The sequence below is a fragment of the Helobdella robusta genome (assembly GCF_000326865.2).
Source record: "Helobdella robusta unplaced genomic scaffold HELROscaffold_17, whole genome shotgun sequence".
Taxonomy (NCBI): Eukaryota; Metazoa; Annelida; class Clitellata; order Rhynchobdellida; family Glossiphoniidae; genus Helobdella; species Helobdella robusta.
Window position 1 is genome coordinate 976172 of NW_008703942.1, and position 22946 is coordinate 999117.

General features: G+C 29.1%; 5 protein-coding genes across 5 annotated transcripts in view; 1 reads left to right on the forward strand and 4 right to left on the reverse strand.

The window, feature by feature from the left end:
* Positions 1-1554, reverse strand: part of HELRODRAFT_170097 (hypothetical protein) — a gene marked incomplete at both ends in the record, with an annotated part of 2341 nt that extends 787 nt beyond the window's left edge. Inside the window, 4 exons of the mRNA XM_009015916.1 lie at positions 1-110; positions 237-746; positions 1178-1250; positions 1541-1554. The exon at positions 1-110 is cut by the window's left edge and continues 173 nt beyond it. Of these exons, the coding sequence (XP_009014164.1) occupies positions 1-110; positions 237-746; positions 1178-1250; positions 1541-1554 (707 nt within the window). The remainder of the gene's footprint in view (positions 111-236; positions 747-1177; positions 1251-1540) is intronic.
* Positions 1555-3195: 1641 nt separating this feature from the next.
* Positions 3196-5777, reverse strand: HELRODRAFT_170098 (hypothetical protein; the record flags this gene model as incomplete). The annotated part of the gene is made up of 4 exons (XM_009015917.1): positions 3196-3234; positions 3768-3885; positions 4815-4963; positions 5205-5777. The coding sequence occupies 4 exons, from the start codon at positions 5775-5777 to the stop codon at positions 3196-3198; spliced, it is 879 nt and encodes a 292-aa protein (XP_009014165.1).
* A 2407-nt stretch (positions 5778-8184) lies between these two features.
* HELRODRAFT_170099 (hypothetical protein) lies at positions 8185-13723 on the reverse strand (the record flags this gene model as incomplete). The annotated part of the gene is made up of 7 exons (XM_009015918.1): positions 8185-8378; positions 8507-8712; positions 8776-8887; positions 9810-9923; positions 11138-11243; positions 11648-11728; positions 13673-13723. The coding sequence occupies 7 exons, from the start codon at positions 13721-13723 to the stop codon at positions 8185-8187; spliced, it is 864 nt and encodes a 287-aa protein (XP_009014166.1).
* Positions 13724-15254: 1531 nt separating this feature from the next.
* HELRODRAFT_123161 (hypothetical protein) lies at positions 15255-17901 on the forward strand (the record flags this gene model as incomplete). The annotated part of the gene is made up of 5 exons (XM_009015919.1): positions 15255-15306; positions 15389-15542; positions 15947-16004; positions 16298-16491; positions 17574-17901. Coding segments are annotated over 5 exons (786 nt in total), but the record flags the coding sequence as incomplete, so codon positions are not given.
* Positions 17902-18113: 212 nt separating this feature from the next.
* HELRODRAFT_170101 (hypothetical protein) lies at positions 18114-19490 on the reverse strand (the record flags this gene model as incomplete). Its single annotated transcript, XM_009015920.1, has 2 exons — positions 18114-18285; positions 19345-19490. 2 exons carry the CDS (start codon positions 19488-19490, stop codon positions 18114-18116), a joined length of 318 nt encoding a protein of 105 aa, XP_009014168.1.
* Positions 19491-22946: the final 3456 nt, after the last annotated feature.

Consider the following 22946-nt stretch of genomic DNA (forward strand, 5'->3'; position numbering starts at 1 on the left):
GACGATGGTGATGACAGCAAATACGATGCTGTAGACAGCGATGATGAAGATTTATCATTTTTTATCAGTTGCATGTGCAGATCGAGAAGTTCGTTATGTCTCACTGACAGCTGCAATAATGACAATTTATCTATTATTATGAATCATGAAATATTCTGAAGCACGTGAAAATAATCAAAAGTTACAGAATAATTTTCTTTAAATGAAACAAGCAATTTTTCAGAAGTCTCACAAACCTCCCTCAACGCTGTCCTCATCTTCCTCAAGTGCTGATCCTTAATCAACAGTTCTGATTTTAATTTGAGGACTTCTGAAGAGGTTGTTTCATTTTTCTCACTAGCAGATTTTGAACCACTGCTACTTTCATTTGCATGAAGAGAGTTGTCATTCGTAGACATTTTATTTCGTTGAGGTGTGGATACAGCAGTGTCTTGCTGGCTGTCTGAATAAAAAAGTTGTTTTCTTGAAAGTGAGTTGGGTCTGACAGGTTTGTTGGGTGTTACCGAATTTGGAGTTACTGCTATTTGTTCGCGCTGCTCATATAATTTGCTCACTGGCTTTTCACTGGTAGAACATTTCTTCTGCACCGTGTTTACAGTAGTATCGCATGGAATATTTTGCTGAACTTGTCTTTTCTGATGTTCCTGTGACTTTTGAGTGATTCTGGGCAATGAGTTGTACATGTAATCGAAATCGTATCCATGCTTCAGCTTTTCAATCTCTTCCTGGTACTGATTCTCTTTATTCTGTTAAATATTCACAATATGCCTCAAATTAATAAACAGATAGTTTCGGTTATTATTCAACCAATTAAAAATAATTTTCAATGACTCTGCATGAATGTTTCATATTTGTCACGCATGCTAACAGCTGTTACTATCATCATTATTCATAATTTAAATGCTAAATATAACTTCAGAATATCAAATTGTTCCATCTGTAAGAAAATGGTAGTCATCACAATTGTTATCACTTAAGACTTTTAAAAACATACACACACACGCACACACACATTTCCAAAACCATTAAAAGCAGACACATCTAAAACTACTGATCAAAATTGGAGAACTGACTCACCATCCACCTAACAAAATACGTTAGCTATATTCTAAAATTCCTAATAGGTCTGTTCAACAGGAAGGTAAAAATACCAATGTTTTATATCTTTTGGAAGAACCTCCAAAATTTTGAAACTCAACTGAAAATGGCACTTGTAAAGTTTTAGCCCATTTTGACAATTAAGTTGAAACCTTAAAAAATTGAGAAAATTTGAAAAAAGTTTTTGTTTTTCAAATTTTTGCAAAACCAAGGTCACCCCAGGGTGCTCATTAGTGAAATGCTCTTTGCTGATGATGATGCTGCTTTGGTGCACACTAAAAATGAACTTCAGTGCCTTGTCATTCAACTCACTCAGGCGTGTAGAAAATTAGGATTAACCATAAGTCTGAAGAAGACCAATGTAATGGTTCATAACGTGCGGACCCCTCCTAAAATAACCATTGATGAACATACACAGGAGGTAGTTGAAAGCTTTGCCTACCTCAAATCGACCATTTCCCGTTCTCTGTCTACAGACTGTGAGGTCAACAGCAAGATCACTGGTGCAGCCACAGTAATAGCCAGGTTAAATCAACAACTATGCAACAACCCCAGTTTAACAGTGAAAACTAGACTATATGTCTACAAGGCATTACAGTGGTAAAATAATCATTAACACTTAGAAATGTACTCTAAAAGCTGAGCTAATTTGATAGACTTTTAAACAATTATTATATAAAAGCTGAATGAAATCAATTAAAAATTACTTTCAAGTGCATTTTCAATCTGGAAAATTAAATTTATTTACACAATTTATTTTATATATATAATATATTTATATAAGTTTACAAATTATAATATATATATATATATTGTAAATTTGAAAAGTTATATTAATTTGTATATAGATCATATTATAAATTTATATAATTTTATATGTACATTACACACATACATATTTTTTATTCTTTATTATTGAAGACTGGCCTTAATCATTAATAAGACAATTAATTAATTAATTAATTAATCAAAAATCATTAAGTAATCTTAAATTTTTAATCATCTTCAAATGATTTAAAATAAACATGTAATGTTTACAACAGTCTTATTTTAAGCTGCAAACCAGGGTAACATTTTGTTTCAATGTCTAAAGAGCTGCAGCTGTTGAATATATAAACACTTTCAAGTCAAAAAGTGAAAAATGGTTTGTGATCTTTGTCAGCAGAATCCTTCACCTCAGCAGTTACAATGAGATTGTCTCAAAACTAAAAAAGTTGCTAGAGACCACCACAGATCTAGATATCACGCTGCAACAGAAACTACAAATTTTGCAATGATTTATCTCAACGCAGCTACAATTCGAATTCCGCAGTCACAACTTTCCTCATAGGTGAATATATCGATATCATATCATATCGACTAATCTTGACAATCTCATTGTAGAAAAAGTATCTTCGTTATCATCACCACTCACAACGTAAGCACTAAGCACGTTTCATCGTCGTTGTCATCAACAACAACATTAGAATCATTATCAGCGAAAAAATCTTTATTCATCATCATTAGAATCTCAATAACCACCACCACCACCACCATCATCCTCATTTCACAATTATCTTCTTGAAAGGTAATGTGATCCATCTAACCAATTATATTCAAAAGCTCACAACTCACTCAACTCAACTCAACAGATGATTCATGAAAGAGCAGGGTAATATAATAGAGAGTACTTTCTTATCTCATCTGATTTATCAATACACTTCTATCAGTTAGGCTTTCAAATGCTGAATAAGCAAATAAATAAACAACAAATTATATACAAATGTATAAAAGCACACAAACACATACAAACGCATATTTACAATGCATAATGTATTTACATGTATATGTGTGTAAATGTTTGTGAGTGAGTGTGCATAAATATTTAACATCAATAAAAAAAAATACATAACAATGAATTAAAATTCAAAGAATGGTTAAAAAGTGAAAATTTAAAATGTTGATAAAAATGAACAATGTTATATTTTATTTTAAATTACACTTCAAAAATTTCAACCAAACATCTACATGACACAAACACCAACTCACATCCTTTGAACAATGTGGCCATGTGACACGTGGAAAGAAATAAATAAAAAGAATTCATTATTGTGATCACTATTTTTTGTACAAAGACATTAGGCTGATCTTACTACACTGAGGAAAGAAAAAACAACCAATGTATTTGTTTGTTGAAAGATAGAAAGGGAAGATAAATTATTTCAAATGACACATATGTGGGACAACAACAGCCTTTTTAGAAAATCATTTCACAAACAAAAAATTGATTTATGTCAAATTATAAGTAGTGAAAACTTTCCAACCGATAAATAAAACATAACACAAAGAATTACCTGCATGCTCTTAAAAAAGTTGAAAACTTAAAATTAACACAACCAACAAATACATTCGAAAAATAGATTTAATAAACATATCTCATGTGACAATAACCACAAATATACTGCAAGGATTTCTACTGAATTGGCTCCTGAACAATCTCATCAACGTACATCTTTACACGCATCAAACTAAACCAACAGCAAAACTTCTGACTGTTGATCAAATTACGGCCATTTTAATTAAGCAAGCAAAAATGCTAACTAGTTAATAAAGTAAAAATTCATGCAATCATGCATTCTCTCATTCATTCAACTAATTAAAAAAAGTAAACTAATGATTTTGAAAAAAACCTTGAATTGGCTTTTCATGAGATTGACCTGTTCTTTTGATTTGTTCAGCATGGCTTCGTACATCTTCATCGTCAGCTCTTGTTTCCGTAATTGACTCTCCAAATTCGATATCTGCAATCTATGTTAAAAATTATGCATATCAATATGACATCATAATTTTACGTTTTAAATCTATGAGAAAAAATTTTGAAACTTGACCAAAATTAATTCAAAATTAAATAATGTGAAAACATTAAGCAGTTGTACAGAAAAATTTTCCAACCTATTTTGTTTTCAAAATTCTATTGAAACTAATAACAACCACCTCACAACCATGATTTAGAATATCTTCACAATGAAGCTGTTAAATGCCCCTTTATTATCAGAGCATCATCTCAAATTAATACACATGTACATGCAGGCATACGCAAGCAGCATACAGCATACACACATAACGTATTTTATATATATACATAAACAATATTTTAATGTGCTTGATATTATCCTAACTTAATGGCATTTATCTTAAATCAATGATAACATATTAAAACTCTAAATTTCATTAGATGGAAAAAGCTGAAATATCATTAAAAATTAATTATAAATTCATAAAAGTATAAAAAATAATCTTTAGTGTGTGTTAGAGAATGAAACATGTATCTGACATGACTTCAAAACAAAACAAAGAAAGCAGGATTATAGGGAAAATTCCTATATCAGTGTTACTCCAGATAAAAATTAATTATTTTGCAGAGCTGTCAGTCAAACAACACCCCACCCACCAGCCAATTATATAATTATCAAACTTCAGTTAAGTTGAAAACATATCAGCCACTAACTGTTACTATCACTAACAATTAACTCTTTATCAGCTTGCTAGATGCAAAAACAATTACAAATAAATCCAGGTTTCAAAAATAATTTCAAGGTTAGAAAAGAATAAAACGAAAGCAAGCTTACATGCAAGAAAGATTGAAAAACAGCAAACATTAAAAAAATAATAAAACAAGATGAATGGTTGTGCATAAAATAAAATGAGCATAGTTATGGTTATGGTGGTGGTGGTACCTGGATGCATTGTTGCTTGCATCAGCCACACTTTCAAATCCATCATCTGTTGACATGATCGATAACTCAGGTTTCAGAAAATCACTCAGTGGTGGGGGAGAGTCGGATTGGTGACTATCTGACGTGTCCATCTGTTTGGTCATTGTGCTCTGTTCAACAAATCAATGGTTAACCCAAATTATCAAATAAATGTTGATCACATCGTCATCATCAATGTCTCAACCATGCCTTATTTTATTATTCCATAATAGTTGGAAGTAGAAAGTTTTAATAAAAATGAACAATGAGTTTTAACTCTGCCAGCTTATATTGCAGTTCACAAATTTCAGCATCACCAAATGAAACATCACAACTTTTATATTTATTACAGGCAAAAAATCTGTTAATCACCTTTTGCAATTTTAAATTTTCCAGATGTTTCATTTTCCAGGTTAACAACTTTATATTTGTATCTATCTCTTTCATATGACTTTCAATAGAGTCTATATTTTCAGTGTTTTCTAACCAATTCAAACAATGTTCACTTTTAAAATTATTTTTGCCGTCACTGGCAAGGTTTATATTAGCAAAACTGTTAGTTAAGCTCTTAGGATAACTGTTTGTATTGCTGTACCGTCCGAGTGTTTTTGATTCACCGAGTGCCTGATTAATTAAATACTTTTCATTTTTGTTTATTTTTAAAGAATTGTAATGTGGATATATCAGTTGATGGGGGTGGTTGCTACTATTGTGGTTGTTGTGGTAGTTGTTGTTGATGTTGTTGGGTGGCTGACACATCATTCCTGCCGATGGTGAATACTGACTATTGCTGTTGTTCACCCCTGGAGAATTTAAATTCTCGTACATTGCTGAGTTAGCACGAAATTCGTTGTCACCCCACATAGCTCCGTGATAAAATGTTGAATGACTATTAGTAGAAGGATTAGATGAACAGAAACCGTTAGGTGAATTTCGGCGATACATATTGCAGCTTGTCTTGTTATGATGTCTGTTTTATTTTTGAAATTTTGATTTTCTATAGAGCAGTGTAGATGCCTATTCTTTTCTATACATACAGTCAATGTTTGCTATTATTTTCACCTAGCAAGAAAAATGACAAATTTTTCATTTCAATTAAATTAATTAAATGCTGATCGGATACATGGATATTTAGTTTAATTTTAAAAATAATTTTTTAAACTTTACTAATTAATTAGCAAATACTTCTCTTTTATTTCTGCAATTAACCTCTAAACTGTAAAAAATTGTTTTATTCAATTTTAATAACTAACTGATGATTAAACAATAACAGTAACACTAACTCTTCTAACCATGTCTACTTATTTTACTTAACCAAAATACTAATAAAAAATCTAAACTAAACAAATTGATTTTAACCATTTATATTTTTAATATTTATATTGTTTGTTTATAATAAATTTACATTTACCACTTAATTTATTATTAATGTTTAGTAATTAAATTTTAATTACTTTTATTTACTTGAAATTAAAAAACTTTTTTTTTTTCTTTTTATTTATCAAATAGAAAAACATTTTCAATTTATTTTTTGTTATCGGTTGTTAATTTAATTACGTATTAATTATAAATTAATAATAATATAATATAATAAGGTAATAATTATAAAATAAAAAAAATAATATTATAATTTATTATTTATTTTTTATTAAATACCTAATATTTAAAAATAATTTTAATAATTCTCTGTCAAAATCAAAATTCACGTCAATAAAAAACTAGTTTTTCTTTTTTTGACAAAATATAATAATATATAAATTATTTCATTTAAAATAAAAATGGATAAATTACTAACAAGAAAAAATTGAAAAAACAATCACACAGTGTATTATTTCCCAGATCATGTGAGATGAGATGACAATGAAACAAACGACGCACTTTGAGCGAATGAGCGACTTTTCTGTTTTTTCAATTTAATTTAATTTAATTTTAATATAATCAAACATTTCAGACATTCTTTTTCTGAAGTTAGCGTACAGTACATTATGTATGTAAAGTACAAAACAACTAAGAATGGAAACTACTAAATTTTTCGGTCCAAAATATTTTTGTCCATTAGTATTCAAACTATGAACTCCATATAACGAACTTCTACACTACGAAAATCTCGAATTTTTTTTTCAAGTTTTATGGAATTTTATATACAAAACTGAAAATTTTTGCCTTTTCTTGACGGCCCTACTCTTCTCCTACTTGTTACTTATCTAGGATTGATTATTGTAACTCGCTCCACTATATCTAGCCTTTAAGTAAAGCTACTAACTCTGCTGCTCTTCTATTGCTCAAGCGACCTATTTTTTCTCATTTATTTCTCACACTGGCTACCCATAAAATATAGAATACATTTGCAAAATTTGCACATTAATTTATAAATCTCAATCAGAATTATTTTCTAAGTACTTACCAGTTATCACTTATTAAACATACTTATTAATTAAGCCCGCATTCTCACCTGACCGTCTTCTCACTCTTACTTTTTAACTTCTGTTAACCCATCTCACGCTAAATTTGCGTTTGCTTTTACTGGCTGTTTTATCTGGATTTCTCTACCTACTTCCCCATCGCTTACAAAGTTCAGAGCAGATCTAAACTCATCTGTTTGTAAAATTGAGTGCTGTTGAACATAGCGGAAATGGCGCTATAGAAACTGATTGACTGACCCTACACAAATATATTTTGCGGACGAAATCATCTGATTGTGGCTCACCACATAACTTAAATTATATACCCACATAAATTTATATTGTATTATATCTATTTCGTATAGAATGTACTTTATGACAATGAGAATTAGATAAAAACTGAGAATGGGGCATTGGAGCGGATGCCACCAGGCAAGATTTCAATTGTACTCAAGTTGCGTGTTTAAAGAAATAAAGGGACTACTGCGCAACATAAAATTTAGCTTCTCTTGAATTAAGAGAAGCACAAACATACACAAACGCCAAAGCCACCTTCCTTGGATGTGGATCTCCTAGCCACTGGTAAAGCAACTCTAAATATAGGTAAAAATCGTTTTTTGCAAAACCCGAGTTTAAAACATAGGAACGCCATATGATAAAAAATTTATCACAAATAAAAGCGGGTATAATTTAATTAACGATATAAAGCATCAAAAACAAAAACATTTTTTGAATACTCTCCCCCAACTCCACAAATTTGAAACAAAAAAAGTTATCAGAGTCATGATCGAGACAAAAGATTTCTACGTAATCTAGCAAAGTGACATATAAATCACATTATAACAATTACTGAATTTGAATTCGTAAATAAAAATATAGGTCCTCAAAAGTGACCGTCGAATAAACAAGTGAATAACGGACAAAGTATTCTATTTTTGTGGATAGAAAAATTAAACTCTGATGATGAGCCAATGCTGATTAGGCTGTCCGTTGTACTTGTAAGCGCAGAGATTCGCTCCGTCTTTGTCAGTGTCTCCCCTGATATCCAGCACCAAGCCTGCACCGTTTACAATCTTCTTGCCATCCAGTTTCCATTGGTAATCCTTGTGCACCTTGTAAGTGGCCATCACCAAATTCACAGCACCTGTTTTGTTTGCATTCGTAATGACTTCATCACAAGCAGATGAGTTGAAAACTTTTTGATCAAGACTCATTCGCAAAACGACACAGATTAATTTATTTGTAATATTAATCCAAATACTTCACACAAACCTAAATCAACAAAAACAGCATCATTAAGAGCAGAGTGGATGAATCCAGAGAGTTCATCAGTGTACCACAACTGGCTTTTCGGTGGTGGGTACTGCTTGTTATGCACCACCAACGTGGGAATAACACTTTTCTTGTCTTTCTTTGGGGCATCAATTATGTCAAGCACCTTTCCATTCTTCTCACTCACAATGTAATATTCATCAGATCTGTACAGCAAAACATTAGATTCATTAACTTAATGATTTGATTGCAGATGATACAAAACAAACCTCTTAAAAACAGTTTGAGGAGCAGGACCAGCAGATGGAACGTACTCAAAGTCCCACAGTTGGTTCTTTTCATTATTCAAGTTGTTTTCCCCGACATCTCCAGTTGTACTATCTTTGCAATCATTTGCATCTATTAATCAGCAGTAACTTATTTGGCCTTATTAGTCTCACTGATTCTGCATGCAAATAGCAAAGCTCATTCTAATTCAAATTTAAGCACTTAGCAAACAAAAACTGTTAATAATTTGTGCACCAACAAATCAAAACCCAAAGGTTACAATAGAAAATTTTTTCGAAGTTAGACCACGAGTCAGAATTTTTGGAAAGGGCAGGATTTTTTTTCATCCGACTCCGACTTCTAAAAATATCCTAAATTTAAAAACATTTTTAATATTTTTTTTTCTAAAATTTTATTTCAAGATCGTGTTTTTTAGAAGATAAATGTGTAGCGATATGCAATCATCTTGAATACTGAAAATAAATACCAATAATGTGAATAAAATCACATGGTTTTACTTCAGTACGTTTTAAAACATAAATATAAAGTAATTTTACTAAGAAAAAAAGTTACATTGACTGATTTTAAGTATTTAAGCGTTTTTTAAAGCATTTTTTATTAAGTAGTGAAAATAAGGTAAAATTGCAATGCATGGTAAACAAATTTTCCTGGGTATTAGGGCTTGGAGTTGGGTGTGGGTGTTGGAGCCCATGAGTCAGACTTTTTTCGTTCGACTCCAACACCCTGGTTGATACAAAGGTTTAAAAATTCATACAGAAAATATGGAAAAGCAAGCAACAAAAGCTAGAAAAAAATTAAAATGCCATACTTGCTCTTTACATGCATTAATAAAAAATTTTTCAAACATAATATTAAAAATGGAATGAAAATATGAATATGTTGGTAAATATTACAAAACTAACCTTTTTGTATCATTAAATAATGCATTAGATAAACAATAGCTTTAATAATTAAATTTACATCAATTAATTCATATCAAACAAACTGTGCAACCGACTGATTGTAAGCAACTTACTTAAGATCTCAATGACTTGATTATGATTGAGTCTGTTCCTGATCAGCTTATCGTGCCTCTGCCATTGTTGATTCGGATTGCCACTTTCAAAAGCTTTCACCAGAAGCAGGTGACCTAGCAATAAATTATAAACGTTCAAACATGACTAATCATTGAATTGATAAACAGGCTAGGGTTTAATATATGAAGCAACATCTTTTATCCATAAATATACCTCCACTACATCCAGTCACAATAAATTGGTTCAACAGAAATTATTCAACAAATAATAAACCTACAAACATTTCAATGTGGTAATTAAATTTTTGTGTTTTAATTTATTTATGGCTGCAACAAAACTCACACACTGTAAAAAAAGTTAATTTAAATCTATAATTTTTTATCGTTAAGTAATGTTAAGTAATCGTATATCAAATTTCCCTGCTAGTACAGCTCTGTTAGCAATCACTTCAGCAAGTAAGTAAGGAGTGGCTGGTTTTTAAAGCATGCCAAACTCCAGTTGCATGTTTTAAGTTCAGTTGTAAGGCAGTCAATTCCTTTCAATAAATACATTTTAATCACACTAAATCTAGCTATTAATTTAAAAATAACAAACTAACTGAATAACAAAATAACTGAAAAGAAACCAAGCCTAGAGCATTTAACACATTCATGCAAATGAATCATTCACTGCAGCTGATCAGCTAGAAGAGCAAATAACAAATGTTATTAAGTGTGCATAGCATGCACACAGCAGAATGTTCAAGTTTAGTGAACTGTGAGTGCAATCTCTCTTTTCTTACCTGTCCTTTGAAGTTGCCTATTAATTCAATTATAATTTTCAACATCTAAAACCTTGTTTAGATCAGGATACTTAATTCATGTTACTCTTCACATTCTTACCACAATCAATTATTCAAAATTCAAAAACAGGTATGATAATGGTGTGAGAAAAATCAAATATCCTTATATTTTTTAACAGACCATCTGAAATCAGACTTATGATTCTTCTAACTACACTAAATAAAAGTAAAATGCATATAAGAGCAAATACAGAAACATAGTCAGAGAGTCACATACTGCAGCAATCAACATTAACTAACATGAACTAATTAGCATGATTTTAACACCAGCTACTAATAAATAACCCAGTATGTAAAATTAATGATCATCAATTTTCACTCAACTATCAACTACTTTATGTCTTTGGAAAAAAATTTAAACAACTCAAATTCATATATATTTTTAGACATTAAGACATTAAGTAGTTTATAGTATATATATTAGTACAAACACTGACAATTACCAACATTTCATCAACATATAATAAATATATTTTGAACTTTTACCTTTAATTTCCAAGCAGAGGTCATTGCACTTTGACCTGATGGTTCCAGTGGCATCGTGGTCATACCAGAGTTGATTGGGTTTGCCATGCTTCTTGAACACAATAACCTGGTTGTCATTTCAAGTTTAATTAAACTTCAATGAATATGCAAAACAATTTTTACTAGCTGACATCTAGCAAATCAGTTGTGAGCAGAACCATGCTAAGAATCATTTTTATAAAATAAACCTACAACAAAAAATCTTCTTGTCATTATGAAACTGTAAGAGAAATTATTATTTTTGTCACATTATTGTAATTTCTTTCACAGAAGTTCATCCAATCTTAAGAACATTTTAATTTTAAAAAGGAAAGGAAAACTCACTAAAGACCAAACATAAAAAATTATTGAATATGAGTGAAACACTACAATAGCAAAATAAGTAGCAGCAATTAAATAATCAAAACAGTACAAAAACTGCAATAGCAATAAAATAGTAACAAAAGCAATAATAATAATAATATTAATAACCTTGCTCCCATCACCCCCTGCCTTAGAAACATCCAAGCATTGCCCATTCAGCTGACTTTTGATCAAGTAATATTGACCAGCCTGTTGAGAAAAAAGAACAATTTTTTTTAAATTTTAACAAAAATTCAAAATCATCTTGAATTCCCTGTTGACTAGCCAATAACATAACCTAACTAGTGCAATAAAGTGGACGTAGTAGCAACATTTAATTAATTTACAACAATATCACCTACAAAAGTGTCAAGTTAATAATGCGACATGTCATTCTGAATAAAAGTTTTTTTTAAACATTTAAATTTTAACTTTAGGGCACAAAATATTTTCATGTTTCTATGAACAATCAGCATATTCTAGTAAGAGATAATTGTTGTAATCATTAAATTTACTGGTATCTTTAATTATAATCAATACTTTTCTATATGATCAGTTTTGGCAAATGAATTATTTTAATTACTTTATGTTTCCATTAAAAATCTTATAAATAATACAGCCAAATTGTGTGCCCTTAATTATTCTAATAAATCAAATTAAGGTTTCTCAGCATGATTTAATTTTAATAAAATATAATGAATGGAAATCAAAATAAAATAAATGAACCATTTTTTGTTAGGAAAGCTATGGAACCGCAAAATGAGACTGTCTGCAATTTAAATGGATAATCCAATGTTATAAACAGCTATCTTATCACTAAGTGAAAAACAATTAAAATCAATATTACTAATTCAATTGTGCAAACAGATGTGAGACATTTGCGTTACTACTCATAGATGGCTTTGCTATGCTTAGTTTTTTTTATCTCTTCAGTACATTATTTTTACATTCATGTCTTAGTCAGCATATGATTTATTAATTTATTTAACTATAAACATTTCAGTTACAATGTGTTTGCATTTAGAACAGTAATTATCCTTTCTATATCTTATCATACCATGTAACAAGAGATTTTTACTATATGAAATTATTAGGATCTAGTTTTAAACATCTAATTTTAAACTGGCAAAATTCATTTAACGATCCAAATATTATATGAAGGTCAAGATTCAACACACCTCATAAATGCACCCACCCACCCACAGACAAACTTGTATAATAATTATTCACGTTTATCTCTGTGTCTGTTAATTAATTAATATTATACTAGGCATGTTCTTGTATCTATGTCATACATATAATAAGTTGTTTTAATTAATTGGTCAAATAATACAATTTTTCAATTTTATATACAATACCGTTCTTGAGTTTTTATAACTAAAATTAGTAAATTGTAGTGAGTTAATCATATTCATGTTCATAGAAAAAAGTAATATGGTTGGCCTATTTAAGCTGCTTTCCATACAAGTCCAGAACTATAGGTTAGGACATAATTCCTCAGGTCTTACTTACACCTTCTTATTCCTACTCTTTCTTTCTTATTAAAACTTTTTTTACTAGGTGCTATGCAGTTCTAATAATAATTCAACCAAAACGGAACATAATTTGATAAATTAGTTAATTTGTTTTCTCACTCACTGCAATTGTAAGCACAATGAAACCAACAAACTCATAATGAAAAATAATACTTAGTACAAAAAATAACATAGTTAATAGAGCTTGATTCGTTGTGTTGTATGTGCGTGATGTGCAATATATAATATATAATTAAAAGTGACAATTAAATACGAAAGTTAAAGTTGAAGTTAAAAAATTTATTCGTATTTAAATTCTAAATACATAATGATTAAATAAATAATACATTCGCTATATTTCAATTTCCTGTTATTTTATTTGCATGCCCAATTAAAAGACACCGACATTATCATACGCCACCACAAAACTTTTTTCTTTGGAAGCAGTTTTTAATCAAACGATCATACAAAAATTTGGTACAAAATCCATTGAGAAACATTGCGATAGAACAAACTTTTCACATTCAACCATCAGATAACTAACAAGTTACGTGCCTGATTAATCAAAATTTTTCATAAAACATGTAAATTATAAAAGAAATAAAATATTCTTTAAGAAAAAAATCTGATGAATACACACCTGAGTCGAGAAGACAACTGCAGCAGAACTATTTCCTGTCTGATTGAACATACCCCAGCCAGCCAACTGCTAATAAAGCAAATACTTAGTAGGAATTTTAGCATAATTTATTTTCATAGCATACAAATTAGTTAAGTTAGGAATATTTATTGTGTAGCTGCGTTATTAGTAGTCTCGTCATGCCTGAGTTTGTTTTAAGGTATCGATTATATACGTAATATATAATTGATTTTCTAATTATATGTTAAAAATTTAGTGCAATGGTGGTGGGTGTATGCATTAATTAAACAATAATTTTTTTGAGCAATTAAATCAATTATTATCTGTAAATTTAAATATATTTAATCTGGTATTTTTTGATAAATATATGCATATTGAATTTGAATAGATGCATACATCTTCAAATGTTGACAGTACATCTCTTTTTAAGTCAACTTCACTTTTAAATGAATGATTTTTAAACCATGTTGTTGATTGATGACAGAGATTTTTTAATTGGAATGGACGGACAATTGCAGTACGGTTCACCGGCAGACGAGAATGATTCGTTTCACAGATCTTTCAAACGTTATAAACAATACAAAAAATTGAATGATGCGACGGTTTTGGATTTGCATGATGTAAGGATTAATATCAATTTAAATTTAATTTTAAAATTAAATTTTTTTAATTTAATGCTATTTAATATTTTAATTTAACTAAGTATTTAATTTTAATACGTTGATTAAATTAAATAATTATTTATTATAGTTAAGAAATATATTTTATATTATTAATATATAACTGTAAGCTTTACAACGCTGTGTAGACAGTAATAAATTGATTAACAATGTTAATTCAACATTAACAACAACATTAGTAATTAGTTTAATAATAAATTGGTTGTTAATGTTAACCTTTAAATTAAATTAACAAATGTTAACATATTAATTAAAAATCAACTTTCACTTTCTCGTTTTTTTGTTTTATTAAAAATTAAAAACTCATTACTAATTGATTAATTTAAAAAAATACAATCACTGGTTTTTCAGAAATTCAGATTTTTTGACCATTTGTGTAAAGTAAACTGATTTATCTAAATGAATTTTAAAGACTCATAATTTCATTTACTATTGTATTAATTGTAACAGATCAGATTTTACCTGATAAATTTTTTCTCAGGAATCATCAGATTTTTATTGGAAATAAATATAATTCAGTTTAGTTATAGTCATAAAAACATAATCAAAAAAAGGCATACCTTTTTCTGCAAATTAAATTAATTATTAATATAATGAATAATACTAAATAACTAACCTAGCTCATTACTCTAATTACTTTTTTGTTTAATTACATTTTTTTAAACGCAGTCTTTGATTTTTTTAATATTTGCGAAGAAATGCACACTTTCACTATAATTTTATTAGTTGTATATTTTAATTGTTTATATTATACATTATAATCTGAATGATAAAAGCTGATACTTTAAACTTTCAAATATATTCATTCATTTCATAGAAAGTAAATTTTTTCAAACATGTAGCCTCGACAGATAACCATGTTTGCTGAATATCCATTAGTTCCTTGTAAAAAACTGTGCTTGGGACTAAAGCCAGTAAATACTTGGAAAGGATACACCATTGCTAACCATCCTGGTAAAGCTTAATTTGCCTACTTTCTTTATTAAAATTATGTTTCAATTCTTAATTGTGCTATTAAATACATAAATAAGCACAGGTTTGATATTACTTACCGATGTGATGACCTCAAATTTACAAAAACATCTGGTCAAAAGATGTTTGAATGATTTAGTCAAACAGCCCAATAAAACAAATTTGGACAGTTACACAAAAGAAGAGGACATAGACAACATATTTATAAACTTTTCAAAGTAAGTTGTAACTGAGTTTTTCATTAGTTTTTATTTACTGTAAAAAAAAAACATTATTTTTTTCAACCAAGCTTTACTGACTCAAAGTTTATTGATTGATAATATATATTTAATAAAGCATTTCATTCAGACTTTATAGTTACAGTTGAGAGGTAGCACACTGTTCTCTTATAATCAAAATCCTTGAAAAAATTTCTAGTTTTCCCTCTTTTTAAAAAGCCAGGAAATGACACACATCATGAATCTCAAAGTAAATGAAAGCAGCTAGGGTGCACCTCAAAATAATTAAATTTTCATTTGTGTACCTCATATATATATATAGATTTTATGATTAACACAAACTCATGTCACATTCTAAATGCCTTAAAAATTTTGTTTTTTATAAGAGTAAAGAATAAATCAAGTTTGTTGAAAAAGTTAAGATGGATTACAATGGGATACCACCACAATTGGGACACCAAGGTTTTTCACTTTGCGATTATTCTTTAAAATAAGATAATCATTCATTCTAAAATGGTTTACAAATGCAAAGTTTTATAATTGTATAATTTTTTATAAAATAAATTTATGAGAAAATATGATGGTAGCATGAAAAAGTGTGATGCTAAAATTTCCATGATACTGCTGTCTGCATTTTAAAAAACGATAAATTGGATTGTAATATTTCACATAAAAATGGAACTGGTTTTGATAAAAAATTTTTTTTACCACTTTACCGTTTTCACACTGTTCTTTAAACTTTTCTTTTTTGCCAGTTGTATGCAGAAGAAAATAAGAGTGAAATGCCACAAGATATATCAGAATTGGCTGAATGCATTGCTAAAGTGGTAGGCTTCACAGAATTTACTGCCGAAGCCGGTATAGTGAATGTTTATCACAAGAATTCCTCTTTGGCTGGACATGTAGATAATTCTGAATATGATTTTTCTTCTCCAATTATATCATTAAGGTGAGTAGCTTGGCATTATGGTGTATGTTCTGGATTTTGTGTCATGAGTAGCTTGGCATTATGGTGTATGTTCTGGATTTTGTGTCATGGTTTAGTTAGCTGATTGTTGAAGTTGTTTCATTTTACAATTTCACAAAAATTATTATATTTAGATAACCTAAGTAGATACTAATTGATTGCTGAAACTTGGATTTTTTTAGTTTTACTCATCTGATTGTCCATTTCTGTTAAACAATTTTATCAGCACCTGTTAAAACACCTGTAAAATGATTTCTGAACATTTTGAACCATATTATAAAAAAATTATATGCTTTTCAAATAGGGCTTATCTGTGAAGCTTTGTTATTAAATCTTAAGCTGAAGATCAGTTTGAATTTCTCATAACTTGCCATCAGAGTTAACCTTCTTTAGACATTGATGACAATGTTCAGTAGTTAGTTTCTTATTAAAAGTGTCCAGTAAATTAGCATGCAAAACATGATTATTTGACAAACAAAATCTTAATCGTTCAGAAATTTTATATTGTTTGTTCATATTTTACACAAACTCCAGGTGGTAGTTTTTTTTAAATTTAGCATTATTTGGTCTCTATCTCAACTAAATTGTATTTTATTGTAAACTTTGTAGAGCACTTTTTCTACAAGCCATTGGAATTTTAGAAAATATAGAACTGCCTAAGTTAAAAATGAAATTAGACAAAAGGCTTGTAACATAAAACAAGCCCAACCAGTTCTGATAGCTAAAGCTGTGATCAAGCAATTTAACATACCTTTTCTTTCAATATGACAAGCAGTAAGCAGATTTTGACAACCTGCTTTTTGAGTTAATACATTTTAAACAATAATACTTCACATATTGGTAATACAATTAATGATATAATCAAAGATTTCTATCCTAGGTAATCCTCAAGCTGTATTCTCAAATTTGTAATCATGCTTTTTTTAATCAATCCAATTCGAAACATTTTTGAGACTGTTTGATGTAAATTTAAACAGGCATTTTATTATATAACATTAGTTACATACTATAGATGGAACTACGTTTTTTATTAATTGGTTTTAAATTTTATTTATTTAAATCAGTTTAGGATGTACATGCATTTTTCTGATTGGAGGACCTGACAAAACATCTGAACCAACAGCATTGTACTTGAGATCTGGAGATGTGGTTGTCATGTCTGGAGAGGCTCGACTGTGTTACCACGCTGTTCCATGCATCATAACAAGTTCATACACATGTCTGAATGACAAATCTACTACTGACTGTCACGAAAAGTGCTTTGATAGCAATGAAAACAACTCTAAAATAAATTCAGAAAGTTATACAATGGACAATGACTTTGACAATGATTGGCATTTATATGAAAATTTTTTGAAGGAATCAAGGATTAATATTAATACTAGGCAAGTACATCAAAACATAATGACTGGTAGAACTTCTTGAGTCAATTTTGTAAAATGTGACACTTTTTTAACGTTTTCAGTTCAATAAAAAATGAATAAAGAAATTTTTAATTTTCTATTTGAATTTATTTTATTTTTTTGCCATTATCAGTCAAAAATCATCCATTTCTCTATATGAAAATGTAACATCAAAAAAGGATTAGAATTATTATTAAAAATTTAATGATCATGACCATGGGATTTTTTGGAAGCTGATATTCCTAATGCATAATCTGCAGCCACAGTGATGACCATGGCAGCTGCTGCCCACTTGAAACCTTTGAAAAAATTGTTAATCATATTCTTTGCTACACCAGGATGATTAGATGGATGGTAGCGCCACACCTCATTTCTGTTAACATGTTTATTTTAAAAATTAGACAAGTTTCAAACAGTTTTCAAATGATTTTGTTAAAAGTCATATCAAATAGGGATAAAGTTTAAGCACTTCATTTTAATTCAATTAAGTTAATAAATAATAATGTCCAACTATATAAGCAAATATAAGTGAAGCCTCAACAGAATTGTGAAAATAAGTTAAAACATTCAAATAAGACCTCTAAAAATATTTTGCAGAAATTGACCAGGGTATAAAAGGAGACTATGAAAACTTGATATAATGAAAAGGAACTTATAAAATGTTGAGGGATATGCAGGGTGTCGCAAAAATTGTTTATTGTGTATAATGCCAAAAAAAAAATAAAAATTACAACTACCAGTGGAAGTAACATAAAAATGAAAACAAAAGTCAAATAATGTGCATCATGTTAAGTAAACCAATCATACAAAAATCATAAAGTAAACTATTTCATGAAAATAAAACTATTGAAGTTTATGGAATATATTAAAAAAATGTTAAATTAATATTATTAGTGAAATGAGGTTAGCAAAAATTATCATTGGAAATTGGGAAAAACCGGAAATATATATTTGTAGGTTAACCAAATAAATAATTCAGTTTTGAAATTCTGAGACTAGTTCATTTTTTTAGTCAATATTTCAGAGAGTATTGAATTTAAATTTTAATTAACAACAGACTAGTACTATTAGTAGATTAGTAGAGTAGCATCAGATATGTCATGGGGAAATAAAAATTAAAAATATTTTTTATTAGTTTGAGTTGGCGAAAGCTTCCATTCTTATCTGCTTATTATCATGATTGTAAAATTGAAATAAAATTTAATAAAACTGACATGATGCTTAACTTAAAACTGATTAACATTAGAAAATGAATTCAACTAAAATTGGTTGAAACCATTTTCTAGTGATTTCTGAATTAAATTTGAAATATACATTATGTTATTAGTCATATTACAGTTGAAAAACCTTCATTCTAACTTTAATTTGATAGTTTATGTTATTATTTTTTAAATTTTTAAGATAAAAATTGAAAGTTGAAAATTTATAAAACCTCAACCACGGATCTTTCAGGCCTTTTTCGGCTAACTTTCTTTGAACTTCTTCTAATTCTTTTATCCCATCAATTTTATACTGCTTCCAGTCAGGAGCTTGAAATTTTTCGCCGTGTCCTTCGTGGTGACCATGACCACCAGCCATTTTGTACGTTTACTTTTTGCAAACTTTTTAAAATTGAATTTTTCTGAGAGCAAAGATAAACAAACCTAAACTCATGCTCATATATGTAGAATTAAATTAATAGTAAATTTGGTTAGAATCCTTGGGTAAGAGAAAAAATTGTACAGTGGATTAAAATTTTTTATTATATACATTTATATAGGAGCACTATTAGCATATATCTCAACTATTCACATCTATTTGTCGGAGATTCGCCTAAGTAAAAGATTTGCAGTAGTTTTTATTTTGGAAATCTTATGACGATCATAACTTTTTTTTGACCATTTGATTAATGAAACAAAAATTTTTGGATTATGGATTACACATCTAACGACCAGAACGGATCTCCGGTTTTGCCCTCTTACTCATAACAACTCACAGCAAAGGGCATTCGTACTAGCTGACTTAATTTTTATTCTACATTAGCCATTCTAGGTTTTTTTATGCTAGGATTAGAGCAAAACTCAACAATACTCTTGCGTGGATTGATGACAAATCAGATAATGAAAAAAGTTGGCTTTTCTGGCTTGTAATAAGTGAAAAAGCAGCATAAGACAAATAAGAGATATCGTACATAATGTGATTTTTTAAATTAATCATTCCAAACGTTTTGTCTAATCGAAATAAACAAATTTGACTCAGCTTTGCCTGGCTCAATCAATAAGTTTCTAATGCGCTTATTTCAACAATGTTCAATGAGCACCTTAAATATAAAAATCAAAGTTTCTTTCTGAATCACACATGGATATGTGATCACTCCATGTATAAATAATATCCTTGGTATATATATATATATATATATATATATATATATATATATATATATATATATATATATATATATATATATATGGTTTACCCGATAGATCTATTAGAATGTTACAGTCTATTCAAAACCGTACAGCAAAAATTGCATATATATATATCCATGGATCACGTCTCAAAAATTGTATGTTTCTAATGTTTTCATTATTGTAATTTTTACCATATCTATGGTTTTCACATTTTTTAAAATGCATGTGAGACCTGGCAAAATTATGAGACTGAACTTAGCCACAATGACCGACCTATATAATTTTATAAGCAATCTTCGATGCCAATTATACACATGTTAAAAAACCAATTATACACACGTTAAAAAGAAATAAACGTAAAAAAGAGAAGGTACAGCAAGCCTGCATGCATATGCGATATATGTTATATTATGTTATATGATATATGCTGTTTAAGTAGCAGCTGACATTTATGCATGTTATTATAGGCTTATATGCTATATTATGTTATATGCTGTTTAAGTGGCAGCTAACAGGTATGCATATAAACATGTATATATAATTATATAGTTATATATCGATGCTTATAAAAATATATAATACTGTAGTTGTGTGTATTTGATAATCCTATTAATTTCTATTATTTATTAGTAAATTAAATATTAGATAATAATTATTATTTTTCTGCTGTATTTGTAGAAAAACATACACAATGAACACACAATGCATTTTTTTAAATCAATAACGATAGTTAACAGTTATAGAAACTCAATTCTATTTGTTAATCATTAGCAATAAATAAATAATTTGAAAAATTTATATCAACTACATATACTTAAAATTAGAGATGCACCGAAGTTCGGCCCCGGCTAAAATCCGGCTTTTTTTCAAATCCGGCCCCGGCCGGATTTGGTGGCCGAATTTAAGCGTCTATCAACATTTAAAAATGTTATAAATAGAAATTTTTTTTATTGAATTCAATTAATTTTATGTCAATAAGTTAAAGGCTAAGCATATATGACACATAATAACAACATCACTAATTGTGAGGTGAGCTGGACAATTTTCTTTATGCAATAACATGGGTTATGCATAAATTATGAGCTGATCTTTGTGTAAAATTGTATATAATGGATCATATAGCTACATATTATATATATATATAGACATAAGCACATAATTTAAGAACATGGTATGTTAAAGGTTAGGCTAGGCATACATGAAACATAATTACAACATCACTAATTGTGAGGTGAGCTGGACAATTTTCTTTGTGCTATAACATGGGTTTTGCAAAAATTATAAGCTGTGCAAGTGTGCACGTGCATGCATGGCACATAATAACAACATCACTAATTGTGAGGTGAGCTGGTCAATTTTCTTTATGCTATTACACGGGTTATGCATAAATTATAAGCTGATCTTCGGGCATAATGCATGCAGAACCAATGGCACCGATCTCATCTAACCTAATGATGAACTACGTTGTGCGATTGGCTACAATAAAAAGGGCACACAAACACGAGCGCACACCGCTTAAAATTCAATACTAAAAAACATACATCGATGCTACTCAACTGAAAAAATAGCATAACCAAAAAAGCCCATTGAATAAAACGCACATAGACATAAACGAACATTGTTGAATTTGAAGTCAATTAAATTTATCATTGAATTAATTGTTAAAGATATCATTGGGTTATTTTGTTAATTCTTGACACATACAATACACACACAAACACAATACATACACAAACATAATACATACACAAACACACCCACGCATACACAGGCTAGAGGAACGTGTAATTTAATTTTTTTTGTTGATCCATTTATTCACAATAAAATAAAGTGAAAGAGTCAGCCTAGCAATAAATGTTTATCTAGGGTTGACGTGTTATAATGATTTTTATAATGAAATAAAAGCGATGATGGCAGACCAATAGTACCGACCACCATGTCTGCGAGTAAAATTTTATTTTGCCCAGCGATATCCTTCTGTTTCAGTCGTTGTGATACTACGCGCAATGAAATGTGTTAGTTTTTCGGGTTTTGAACATTCTGAAAGGCTGTTTTTTTCATTGGCTGATATATTGTTAGAAAGGTAATTTAATTCTACATCAGTGGTAGAAATCTTTTTTTGAAGCCGCAATTATGAATAGTGAAAAAAAATATTTTTGTGATTTGATGCACAATAAAGTGTGTTTGTTTTTCGGGTTTTGAACACCCTGGAAGGCTGTTTTTTTCAGTGGCTGATATATTGTTAGAAAGGTAATTTAATTCTACATCAGTGGTAGAAATCTTTTTTTGAGGCCGCAATTATGAATGTTGAAAAAAAATGTTTTTGTGATTAGATGCACAATGTAAATGTTTTTGTTTTTCGAGTTTTGAACACCTTGGAAGGCTGTTTTTTTTCAGTGGCTGATATGTTGTTAGAAAGGTAATTTAATTCTACATAAGTAGTAGAAATCTTTTTTTGAGGTTGCAATTAATAATATTTTTAATCGCCTTTTATGTTCAACTTACTGTCAATTTTTTTATGTTGTTCAATACATCATACAATCATTGTTCATACATGCGTTACTTAAATATATAGAATACATACTTTTCATACATTTCAATGATCAGTTAAGGATTTATATAGCTATACAATTATTGGTAACAT